Source organism: Stylophora pistillata, chromosome 1 (assembly GCF_964205215.1).
Source record: "Stylophora pistillata chromosome 1, jaStyPist1.2, whole genome shotgun sequence".
NCBI lineage: Eukaryota > Metazoa > Cnidaria > Anthozoa > Scleractinia > Pocilloporidae > Stylophora > Stylophora pistillata.
The window spans coordinates 14,695,744-14,708,470 of NC_142519.1; the positions used below are offsets into that span (position 1 = coordinate 14,695,744).

General features: G+C 37.8%; 1 protein-coding gene across 1 annotated transcript; it reads right to left on the reverse strand.

Moving 5' to 3' along the window:
- Positions 1-564: 564 nt before the first annotated feature.
- Positions 565-12,423, reverse strand: LOC111324278 (uncharacterized). Its single transcript, XM_022927799.2, has 15 exons — positions 11,886-12,423; positions 11,665-11,735; positions 9,626-9,687; positions 7,984-8,040; positions 7,496-7,550; positions 6,878-6,969; positions 6,443-6,556; positions 5,278-5,369; positions 4,998-5,059; positions 4,425-4,477; positions 3,381-3,507; positions 2,124-2,209; positions 1,358-1,471; positions 994-1,095; positions 565-721 (listed from the first exon to the last, which is right to left on the reverse strand). Exons 2-15 carry the CDS (start codon positions 11,696-11,698, stop codon positions 662-664), a joined length of 1,110 nt encoding a protein of 369 aa, XP_022783534.1. The 5' UTR covers positions 11,699-11,735; positions 11,886-12,423; the 3' UTR covers positions 565-661.
- Between the last annotated feature and the right edge of the window lie 304 nt (positions 12,424-12,727).

The window sequence follows — 12,727 nt, forward strand, 5'->3', positions numbered from 1 at the left end:
AACCAATGCCACCCTCCTCAATCATTCAAATATGACGTCCTATTCCTCTTATTCAAAAGTAAATATCGATTCATCTAAGCTGTGTTAACACTTTAGTTTAAAACAGAACGTTCAGACTAAACTGATCCTGAATGAACCTGAATGAAACGTTTCCAGCTCTGAGCGAAAATCGCCTACCACCCGAACCAGCCTTTATTCCGTTTTGTTTTTGTTTCTGATATTTCGAGACTGCGCAGGAAGCTCTCTTGACCCGGGCTACCTCCGCCACCCTTTCCTCTCACGATACGTAGACTGAAAACGCCGTTTATTTCGAACAAGATTAAAAAACTACATGACCTTTCACGAGTCGCCTGAAAAACATAAAAACACGATAACACAAGTTTTCTTAGGCCACATTCATACATGTTGTGCTTATTATGTTTTGTTGACGAAACAATTATCAAATCATCCTGTCAAAAGAAGATTTCTCAAAAAGACGCTCTTTATGTGGAGTATAGGCATTCTCTACTCAGAAGGAAAACTGTTTGCTATTAGTTCACATCAAAATCAGATTCCCAGACGAGATCATTGGGTTCAGAATTTTATTTGTTTCTCTGGTTCCTTGTGGATGATCAGTAGTCACATATGAAAGAATTTAATATAGCGAATCGCCATCATGTCATCATCTTGCATGGGCCAGCGAAGGTGGAAATAACCCTGTTTCAACATAGTTATCAAGGACCTACAAGGAAATATTAGGTTGAATGAACACAAAGAACTGACACGCAGCGATAGATTTCAAGTCACAGCTTATCCAACGAAATCGTGGTCTGATGGACCTTGGACGCCTGGAAGTTGCCTACATAAAGTAAGGTGTCTCCGAAAAACCTTTGTAGGCATTTGCTGATGTAATCAAACCCGCCAGATTTCTCGTTCAGAGAGCGAGAACTACGTACACTACGCTAAAAGATAGAGAACAAACAACAATGGAAAGAGTAAATTTAAAAAGCTCACCTCCTTCAAGACTTCCACCGTAAGTTCAGGATAATTGTAGCTAAAACCTGATTCTTCAATCTTTGATCCATTTACGAACAAGTGATTATCGTAAAGAAGTTCCTGTTGAACATAATGAAGCACGTCAGAGCTGAAATCAGTCATCTATAATCATCTGATGGCAGTACTATACATGCAAAGAAGGGCGTCACAATTATGAACCAGGAGCTCCATTGCGACGGTGGTTACAGGTCCCGAAAGACTGTCACTCCAATTTGTCGTGTTTACATTTATGCGCGAGACAATAGGTTTGAACTGGTTTTGGGTTATGACCTGCGGTGTAGACATATGGCTTCAAGTTGGTTTTTGAGGACCGAGTACCCACCTGATCCAAATACGGACTAAGGGGGGTACTGTGGATACCATCTCTCTCGCATGCTGCAGACCAAGGCTCCAGGTGTTTTTCGTTGGAATCATCAACGGTGCCTGCCATGTTCAACTAAGCCGTTAGAAAACAATAAAAAATAACAGTTCAGTACTTCAAACTGCCTTTTTTGCTTCGATATCAAGGAAAGTCGTGAAGACGTTCTTTCAGCGCACAGGTAGTGAAAGAAAGAAGAGCGATCTAATCCACAAACTGGCTTCCGCATCAATTTAACAGCCCTCAGTCAAGCATTTCAGCAATGCAAGAATTTACCTCTGAACTCTTGGAAGCGCGGTAGACTATGCCCTAAATCTCAGCCAGTTATGGTAAAGGACAATATTTTCTGACGTATTTTTCCGCCATACGATTCAAAATTCCATCTTTAAAACTGTTCAGGCAACCGCTCTTAACTGGGTCGGCTTCGTCATCATAGAAAAACAAGGACATAATGGCTAAGGGGAGCACTAGTTGCTCAAAATAAATCGAGAAAAACGAGTTGTGTTCTGCAGGTGCAGTATACGTGGTCTCTACAGTGCTTTCTTCCGCTCTGCGGTTCGGGTTAGCCTGAGGGTTAGGGCTAGGGTTAGGGTTTCGCTGTTTTGGTCTCTTTCCCGCGGTTCCACGCATTGCCTTCTCGTTTTACTCCTTCTGACACTTGTATTTCAGTTATTCCCTACTTAAACAACGTCGTATGCTTTGTCGTATGCGTTAAGTCGCCATAGCTTACCCGTGCCATGTTGGATAAAACAGTACCAAAATAGTCGTGTTTAATTCCAAATATCTCACACACGAAGTCTGTGATACTTCCCTGGGCTGTGAAAAAGAAAAACATGGCCATTATATCATGATATGTATGTATATATATATTAGATTCGTAACGTCTAGTCTCAAAAATCACATTCAATACTTATCTCATTCAACAGTGAGGCCCTGTACAAACGGTCTCTTCCGTGTGTGTTTAGGAATACGCAACTTCCATTATTAATCCTCTTTTGAGATAAGTAGTAAATTTTAGACTACGAGCAATCACTCCTTATCGGCGAATTCCGTCGAGCAAGTCAAAAAAGAAAAAAATCAGCCGAAAAAAAAAAAAAAAAAAAAAATTGGTTGTAAGCGCGCCGCGCGGAACTCTGGTAGTGAGGCGCATTTTTTTAAATCTGGATCTAACACCAAATTCTCCTGACTAATTAACTAGGAAATGTGTAACAGCAAGAGGGGAGAATAAACAATCAGATCTTGGGATTTAAAGTGTTGAGAGCCTTACTGGTGTTACTCTTGTTACTCTGGATCTAACACCAAATTCTCCTAACTAATTAACTAGGAAATGTGTAACAGCAAGAGGGGAGAATAAACAATCAGATCTTGGGATTTAAAGTGTTGAGAGCCTTACTGGTGTTACTCTGGATCTAACACCAAATTCTCCTGACTAATTAACTAGGAAATGTGTAACAGCAAGAGGGGAGAATAAACAATCAGATCTTGGGATTTAAAGTGTTGAGAGCCTTACTGGTGTTACTCTGGATCTAACACCAAATTCTCCTGACTAATTAACTAGGAAATGTGTAACAGCAAGAGGGGAGAATAAACAATCAGATCTTGGGATTTAAAGTGTTGAGAGCCTTACTGGTGTTACTCTTGTTACTCTGGATCTAACACCAAATTCTCCTAACTAATTAACTAGGAAATGTGTAACAGCAAGAGGGGAGAATAAACAATCAGATCTTGGGATTTAAAGTGTTGAGAGCCTTACTGGTGTTACTCTGGATCTAACACCAAATTCTCCTGACTAATTAACTAGGAAATGTGTAACAGCAAGAGGGGAGAATAAACAATCAGATCTTGGGATTTAAAGTGTTGAGAGCCTTACTGGTGTTACTCTGGATCTAACACCAAATTCTCCTCACTAATTAACTAGGAAATGTGTAACAGCAAGAGGGGAGAATAAACAATCAGATCTTGGGATTTAAAGTGTTGAGAGCCTTACTGGTATTACTCTTGTCAGCCAAGTTAAACATATCACCACTGTTGCCATGACTGGTCAGGTGCCACAGCGCTCGACAAACATCAGTGACATGAACCGTGCTCATATTCAGGTCCTTGTTCCAAAGCAGCTGTTGCAAACAAAGGATTGTTCAAGTTAATTGTAAATTAGAATCAAAAGGTGGACATCAATAGTAGATAGCTACAGTCAAGTGTATAGTGAGATGATCTTTTGGATGAGAGTTCAAACAAGGGCTGACTTACTGGCGAGACTGAAATTTTAAAATAAGCAGAGGTTTTGATCTTCAAATTCAGTTATTAGATTCCTTGGCAGCTTTCATGTGCACTCCTAACACAAAGGGGTCTCTTGCCTGAAAACTGTTAAATAGACCTACCTTCCATTTCTACCCCTTGTTGAATTCCTCCAAGAAGACAAGAAGCATACCTAGGTTCATTTCCCAATCAGTAGAGCTGTTTATTGAGCCAAGGAGAGAACTCATGGTATGACAAGACCTGACAACTACTGCAAAGGAGACTTGATCTTGACTCGGATGATAACTAAGCCTTTTTTCGGTTTTTGAAACACCATCATTCACTGTCCCTGACAACATTCCCTTTCAGATTAATATGGATATATCAACAAAGTTGAAATGGCAAATTGGCCACCGTAACGATTACAAAAGCTGACGTTTCGAGCGTTAGCCCTTCGTCGGAGCGAATAGAGGAATTGTGGGTTGTGTGTGCTTTTAAAGGCAGAAAATGGAGCTACGTTATTGGTGGGAACATGGCAACGAGAAAAACACGAATTCACCATTTCAGGAATAAATTACCATTTCAGGAATCAATTACCATTTCACGAATAAATTACCATTTCATGAATAAATTAGTGAAATTACCATTTCAACTTTGTTGATATATCCAAATTATTTCGTTACCCCCACCGACGCAGCCTCAAACAGTTTCTTTAGAAACTATCAGCCCTTTCAGATTACCTTCCTTAACTGTAAACCACACCCTAAAAATTAACAATCCATTTCATGCCAGTTACCTTCATTGTCTCTTCCATTTGCTTATAGACAGCACCAATTATTAATCTTGGCACTGCAAATTAATAAATTTCTATATCAGAATGTGCCACAGTTTCCAGAGAGTGCTATTACCTCCCTCAGGGAACACTATTTCAATTTTCCCTTATTCCTTGATTCACCAAACTCTTGCTGAAAAAAGTGACTTTTCAAAAACACTCTGGGAAATGACAGGAAAAAAAATAAATTAAATTATCCATTTGCTTAGTGCATGACTTTAGTCTAAGCATTTGCAAAGTGTTACAAACCAAAAAAGCTGACTGGTACTTAGCACTAATAGTCTATAAGGACTCATAAATAATATTAATTTCCACTAGAACATATCCTGAAATGTTTCTCGAGATTTTCTTTCAGAGAAGAACTGAATTTGAGTTCCTTGAATGTTTAGCATTTGTCTTTTATGTTTTGTAAATGTTTAGTAGCACAAATGTACATCTTCTATTTTGTAAAAACATACATTATGCAACTTCAAATGACTTGCATGCATTCTTAACTAGAACTTCTTGGATGAGATGATTAGTCTTTTAATAACTCACTTAGTCCTTGCCTGTCACCTATTCCATAAATAATTGCTGGTCTAACAATGATAAAGTTTAATCTAAAGAGAAAAAAATATATACAATTTAACTCTATCAGTAGCTTTAACAGGTATAGTGCAACTGTTCAATTCTGTACTTAGTTTTCAATTTTAGTTCTGTGTTTCAAACTGGTTAACATAATGCATAATGCATGTAAAACACAGGAAAACATAAGAGTATATGAAATAATTGAACCACAAAAAAGCTTAAATTTTTCTAAATATTGTTGTATATATACCCATCAAGTTTAGCTATTTCTTGTTCCACCATGAGCTTGTACTTTGCAATATGTGTCCAAGGTGATTTCTTGCTGTCTTCATTACTTATGCCCTATTATAGAAACAGAATAATTATGAGTAATGTGTAAATTGAATAATTCGAGTTCATTGTATGCCACCATTACATTGTACATGTGTGTGTGTACAAAATACCAATGAAAAGACCCAAACAAGAGGCAAGCATTGTTTTAACAATATCATAGCTCTTCCCTATAAAAGGGGAGAAAATTCAAATCTATTTATTATTATTACACGCCTCGGGCAGTCAGAGGGCCAATAACTAGAATCAACCAATCAAAATGCTCTATTGCCACTCAATATTCTCTCAGTATTGGACTGGGCACTGTCCCAAATGGTCCCAAATGATACCACACTTGTGTCCCTTTGAACTTCAGTCGTATAATAAATCTCTTAATAACCAAGCTTGCTCGGGACCGTACTGGAAGAATATTGGCCCTTGGTCTTTTTTGTACGGACCTCGCTGTGCTCGGTCTGTGCTGTCAAGACCTCGGGCCGATACTCTCCCAGTACGGCCCTCGCGCTTGGTTAATAAGATATATATATTACCAAATGAAAAAAAAAAAAAATGCCAAGAGATTATGGACACAGCAAGGGATTGCATGTAATGAGAGCTGTTAGTAGCCACACAGATTTGAGAACATGGCAATCAACCCTACTTCATCAATCCTTTCACTGACTAGATTTCCTTGACTAATTCGCCTTAACGGCTGCCTACCTTACACTGCTGATGGTGTTAGTTTTGAGAATTTGGAGTTAGATCAACTAATACTTCCCAAATTTGCTATTTTTCTTCTTTCTTATCACATGTCTGCTTGATAATGATAATGTATTCAGTTGATATGTTAAGGAGAAAATCTGTCTTGGTCAGTCATGGGAAAGGAAGGGTTTACTTATTCCTTGCCAAGCAGGGCTCGATGCTAACTTTTCAACTTACTAGCCAAGTGGCTAGTGACATCTTAGACGTTTTTAGATGTTATGACAATTTCAGTCTGTTTACTAACCAAACTGGCTAGTGGAAATTGAAAACCACTAGCCAAAACTGAATTTCTACTAGTCTGTGTCTAGTGGGCTACCGTTAGTGTCGAGCCCTGCCAAGACTCTCACCTTGTCACAAGAATACACTTGAGCTGTAGAGATCTCAATGTACCTCTTCACATTACTTTCCCGCGCTTGCTTTGCACAGTTCATGCTCAGTTTGAACACCCCGTCTGAATAAACCTATCAAAAGTTGATTTAAAACTCCTTTACTCCGTTTCTAAAGTAATGACTAACTGGACAGGATCTGCTAACATACCATTACTATTCAGCAAGGAAAATGAGAGATACACCATTGTATACTGCACGTAAACATGGAAATTTAGTCCCTAGAGCTGCATTTCCAAAATATTCTGTAAAAATATTACTGAATCTAAAAGATCCTAATTACACTTACAGACCTTCATCTGAGGACTAATGAGAGCACACACAACATTTCTGGACAGGTCAATTATTTTAGATTATTTGATCTAATTAAAACAATATAAATTTAAAGATAGTCACCTCCTCAGACTGTCCATATCTGGTCTCTGCTGCGCAGTTAATACAAATATCAAAATCACCTCCAGAATCGCAGAAGGCTGACTCTACACTAGCTGAGTAAAAAAAAAAACAAGTAGATTGTGAGGTAACTTAAAAAAAAAAAGAGCTACAGATTTGCATCCACCAAATGAATTTTATTTATCAATGATTACATGCCCAAGTTCAAAAAGTTGTTTTGATGCGCATATATAGCTGATAGTTTTATGGCATCATTTTCAAAACTTTTGAAATCCCCATCTTGAATAAAAACAGAACAGCTTTATGGGCCTGTTTAAGTTACCAGGACTTTCAAGAAATGGGCCTCAAAATTGGCACTTGGTAACCTGCATTTTTCTGTGCCTGACTCCATTTGGATGCAATTTACTATTAGATCTCATTATCAACTTGGGATGCAAACCATTCTTCAGGTTGTCTGCTGTGATTTTGGTTTGGAATTGAATGGCCCTTTATCAAATGAAGCTTTTTGATAGAAATTATAGGGTCTACTAATTAGTACCGACAGTTTCATTCATGCTCAATCAATTGAGCCATGCTCTTTACCTCAAGTAAAATTTAAAAGTAAATAAACTTGACTCTTACCAGGTTGAATGAGATTGGCACTCTTAAATTCCACACTGTCATGATTGAATGCTGCCTGTTAAGAAAATGAGTTTGCATAAAGAATCACATAATTGAATAAAATCTTGCATTCTAATTGGTTAACATTAGGCAAGGTATTTAGCCAGGATAAAAACAAATAATATCATTGTGGTTTTCTTTTTTTCTTATTTTCATTCAATAATGCGAGTCAAGGAAAATCTATCACCTGACTCATGAATCCACATTAAATTGCACATGAAAACCAGTATCAAAATCAAAACCAGTTTGTGTGAAATCGGTTTTTGCATGCAATTTAACACAGAATTCCCTCAACATGCATGTGTTGAGTATTACAACTATAATATAAAGAAGTTGTTTAAAAACACAGCGAGGATTCATGATGCAAGATGAAGTTACTCAATTTAATTTACATGAATTATAGTATTTCAGTTTGGATAATTATTAGATATATAAAGTTGAAGTCTTACTTTATGTCTTTTGTTCAGCCATGCTGTTTGTGGTGGAACTTTATCAACAGCCCTAATCTTAAGACAAAATAACAGCAAAAAAAATGTTACTAACAATAGCTACAACATAATTTGGATATATCAACAAAGTTGAAATGGTAAATTGGCCACCGTAACGATTACAAAAGCTGATGTTTCGAGCGTTAGCCCTTCATCGGAGCGAATAGAGGAATTGTGGGTTGTGTGTGCTTTTAAAGGCAGAAAATGGAGCTACATTATTGGTGGGAACATGGCAACAAGAAAAACATGAATAAATTAGTGGTATGAAAAGAGTTCATTGATCTCTGTGGGATTTAGACTGCCTGTTTGAAAGATGAGCTTTTGTTCAAGAGTTTTACTGCTTTCCGTGCTACCTAAGTGTAAGGAAAGACCGCAGATTGCTATATGTTGCTTAGAATGATTAGGTAAATTAAAGTGTCTAGCGACTGGTTTCGATGTGTCCTTGTCATTCTTTTCCATATCGTGAAGGTGTTCTCGGAATCGGTCCCCTAGTCTTCTGCCTGTTTCGCCGATGTATATCTTTTTGCAATAAGTGCAAGTTATGCAATAGATTACATTGGCACAGGTGCACGTGAAGTGATCAGTGATCTTAATGGATCATTTGGGTCCCGATATTTTATCAGCATCGTGAATGAAAGGACATGTTTTGCATCGTGCACAAGTGCATTTAAAAGTGCCTGGTTGGTCATCAGTCTAAAAAGAACTTCTGATAAAAAAATTGCCTATGTTTTTGTTGAGTTTGAATGAAATGAGCGGAGGCTGCGAAAAGATAGTGCTTGTCTCTGGATCGTTTTGAAGTAATTTAAAGTTTTTAAATTACTATTTTTCTCGTTGCCATGTTCCCACCAATAACGTAGCTCCATTTTCTGCCTTTAAAAGCACACACAACCCACAATTCCTCTATTCGCTCCGACGAAGGGCTAACGCTCAAAACATCAGCTTCTGTAATCGTTACGGTGGGTGGCCAATTTACCATTTCAACTTCGTTGATAAATCCAAATTATTTCGTTACCCCCACCAATGCAGCCCCAAACAGTTTCTTTAGAAACTATCAGCCTTTATTCAATAGCTACAACAGTCAGCTGATGAATGAGGAAGGGTGTCATTAGATCAATTTGAGCTAGACAAGAAATTTAGGGTTGCCACAATGTGCATGCTCTCATAGACAGACATATAAATTACAGTTATTGTAGTGCCACATGAAGATAAGCCAAATTATGCAAAACCTTTTTTACAGCAGGAATTATCTTTTAGAAAAAACTCAATTTTTTAACTCATTTTCAGAGTCTCAAATAATTATTTGTATTAAATAGCCATAGTACAATCTTCCACAAACAACATTTGCCTCTTTGGGGTACTGGTCAACTGAAAATGGTTGACAAAAAACTCAGATTCTGGCCAATACGAATGAACTGACCATGTCTCCAGCAATTGGCAATACAAAGAATTTTGTTATACCTTTGAAAAGGACAGATCTATTCATAATGATGCTGCTGTAGCATCACATTATCCAGGTTAATGACAGAATGACCCAAACAAGATTCTATGATCCACTGAAATTTTGTCATCACTAAACACATTAACAACCTGTGTATAGTCTAACCTTGGAACACAGCCTGTGCTCGACAAGGTAGCATACAAGGTTGCGGCCAACAAATCCCAATCCTGAAAAAAGACAGCATTAGAACATCTCTTCTGAATCATATCATATGAATGACTTAATAGCTTATCACATCTGATTCCAATCCTTTATAACTAATCAATAGGGTCCCTACAGGGCTTACAATTAAATCATTAACTGTTTCAGTTACACATAAAATTTATTTTCATGCAGGAAAAATTCTTAATTTCCTTTGTCCCAGAACCAAGTCAACCCATTTTTCATGATCATACAATTGACACAAAAGAAATAAGAATCTAATGGAAAGACATGCTTTTGGAAAAAATCTTTTAAATTGAAATTAATATCCACCTGCAGTATACACCTAAAAATTGTAATTTGATGATCATTTCAATCTCTTGTAAATTTCATTCATGTATATCGATGCAAAAAATCAGTTAGCTATATTATAGCCTGTGTACAGCCACTCCTACATTGTAAAAGAAAATGGGGAAAGGTACCCTTCCTGATTTTCTTTTAGAGTGTTGGGGGCAGCTGTCTACAGGCTACTATCATAGAACCTTATCTGTCAAAGGAGAGTAAACAGTTTGAGACTCCAGGGAGTTAAAGTTAAATTAGCAAAAAATAACGTAAACATGTGCATCAAGGGAAACAGCTAGAAGTCGCCTAGTCCTTCTCATGCCCAGGTTCTAATTAACAATTGGTTCATGCTTTCAGCTGTGCACTATTGAGTTATGGAGCACGCGGGAAGTTTGGAGAGCACGAAAGAAGCGTAAGAGTTGCCCGAGGCGATAGCCGAGGGAAACTCTAGCTTCTTGAGTGCTCTCCAAACTTCCCACGTGCTCCATAACTCGATAGTGCACAGCTGAAAGCATGAACCAATTGTTTTAGAACATAGCCGGTGGAATTGTGCATCAAATCCGACGCGAAAAACGGACAACAATATCAGTTGAAGTGAATCGTGACGGCGCTGTTTCCGAGTCTCCTTTTCCTTTGTTTTTCTCTCTTTCTGCCTCATTTAAGAGCTCTAGCCCAAGGGAAAAGGTCGAAACATTGTCTTCGTTTTCGGACTAGTAGGCCGAGTTTCTGTTTGTATCCATTATTGTCGCGAAATATATTATTTTTCCCTGTGCTAACAATGGCCGCTCGCGCGAAAAAAAAAGTTCTGGCGAAGTCGGATTTGCTGACGCTATCAGCGTGCACTATCGGGATTTTGAGCACGCTCACGTATGATGAATTTAATTGCGAGACTCTGCTAGCTATGTTCTAAATAGCAATTCTCCTTCTTTCTCCTTCTCTCTCCCCCTGATTGATGTCTTCTTTTACTTCTCAGTGCCAATGTGGCTGATAATGCATCAATGTTGTAAGGAGAAATTACTCAGTGATCACTCCCCCAGGGGGTAGGTCAACCAAGTTAAAGTAAGAGTGAATCCACTGTAATTTGTATTCAATTGTTATGTGAAACCAATATGAACAAGAACAGGCCTTTGGGTATAAAGCTATGAAAAAAAGAGGCCTGTCATGCTCTTGAGATCACCCCTGCCCAAGCACAATACAGAAAGAATGGTTATTTCCAGTGATTAATTATATTCTGCTCGTATTGAACATTTGAACACAGTGTGATTTCTATCGTCCTCCACACCAATACGACGAAACTGTAAACTACAGGAGCAATTTGATCTAAAATAACTGTACCTTACATATTCACAGGGCCTGAAAATTAGAATCATGAAAGTTGAACTATAGCTACAGATTAATCATATTTTAATTTGTTTAACTTTGAATCGATTTCATCTTGAATAATCGCTTTAACGCGATTACCGAGGTGCAATATAATTAAGTACAATTAGTGATGAATTCATCGAGGATTACCGCAGCGTCGAAGGAGAAAAAAGTAGCACGGCAATCGAGGTAAAGCAGTCAGTAGGCCTCTAACGGCTGAAATACATCTTATGCGATAATACGCTTGTATCTAAATCTTACCTGACAATATTAAATCAGATATTATAAGGTGCACTTACCGCCAAGTATCAAAACTCTTGGTTTTGATTCCATTACCTTTAGCCTCAAGTCTTCTCCAGTGGGTCCGTAACTGAAAATAATGGAAGATTATGCTATTTAGGTTACATCCTTCGCTTGTATATTTCAGAGAATCAATTTTTCAGCTTCGCAAGTTGATCATGAAAAACAAGGTTGGATGGTAATCGCGAAAAGTATCATTGAGGGCTTGGGCAAGACATACCATATAATCCACGTTTGGTTTTCGTGTCTTTACCCGAAGACCTTCAAGCTGTTTGCTATTTTCTATCATGCATGAAGGAAAATACGAAACCAAAAGGCATGCACAGATTCAATATGAAATATTCGAGCGAAACTCATCTTATATAAACTGCCGCGAGGAAAAGACAGATGGGTTGTGAAGAAAACCGCTGGCCACTAGCTTGTGTCGGCGTATCAACATTTAGTTCTCCCTGATAGATCTACTCTGAATCCTTGAAAACGCCTTCTTTCTGAAGATAACAGGATGTTTTCTAACGCAAGATTGGATACATTCTTAGCTTTAGGGGTGACAAAGTGAAATTTTCCCTAAAGAGGCAGTTAAAATCTTCTTTGGGGTCACAATCAAAAGAGCTAACGCTGAAAAGATTTCCTCATGTATTGTCCTAAAGTAATTTCCGAACCATTTACACCAGTGACTCTAAGAAATAAATGCTAAAGCAAGCGTGTTCGACTGAGACTATTGCAGCTTTCAAATTATGAACACTGTTCAGCGAACAAGGGCTAACGAGTAGAATTTGTGGCGGGAAGGGTTACAACATACGGGAACTCTGAGTGAGCTCGATTATTTGTGTTAATGAGAAATTTATACTTGATCATAAAAATACTGACCTTGAATGAATATAAAACTATCAAATACTTTCAATGGAGATATATTAGAATCTAAATATAGTCTTAAGAACTAAAAAAATGTAACTGGTTTGTAATCAGGGAAGTTGAGGTGAGTGAAAGACGTTTCATCTGTAAATCTTTATTCAACCAACGAATATTTTCCTGCTACCGATAGATCACGTGTTCAAACAACAA

Coding starts and splice junctions, on each gene's coding strand:
- LOC111324278 (XM_022927799.2), bottom strand. CDS start 11,698: ATGGAATCAAAACCAAGAGTTTTGATACTTGGCG. Junction 3,508..4,424: donor AAATGGAAGAGACAATGAAG/GTAACTGGCATG, acceptor TGTTTGCAACAG/CTGCTTTGGAACAAGGACCT. Junction 2,210..3,380: donor GGCTGACAAGAGTAATACCA/GTAAGGCTCTCA, acceptor TCTTTTTCACAG/CCCAGGGAAGTATCACAGAC.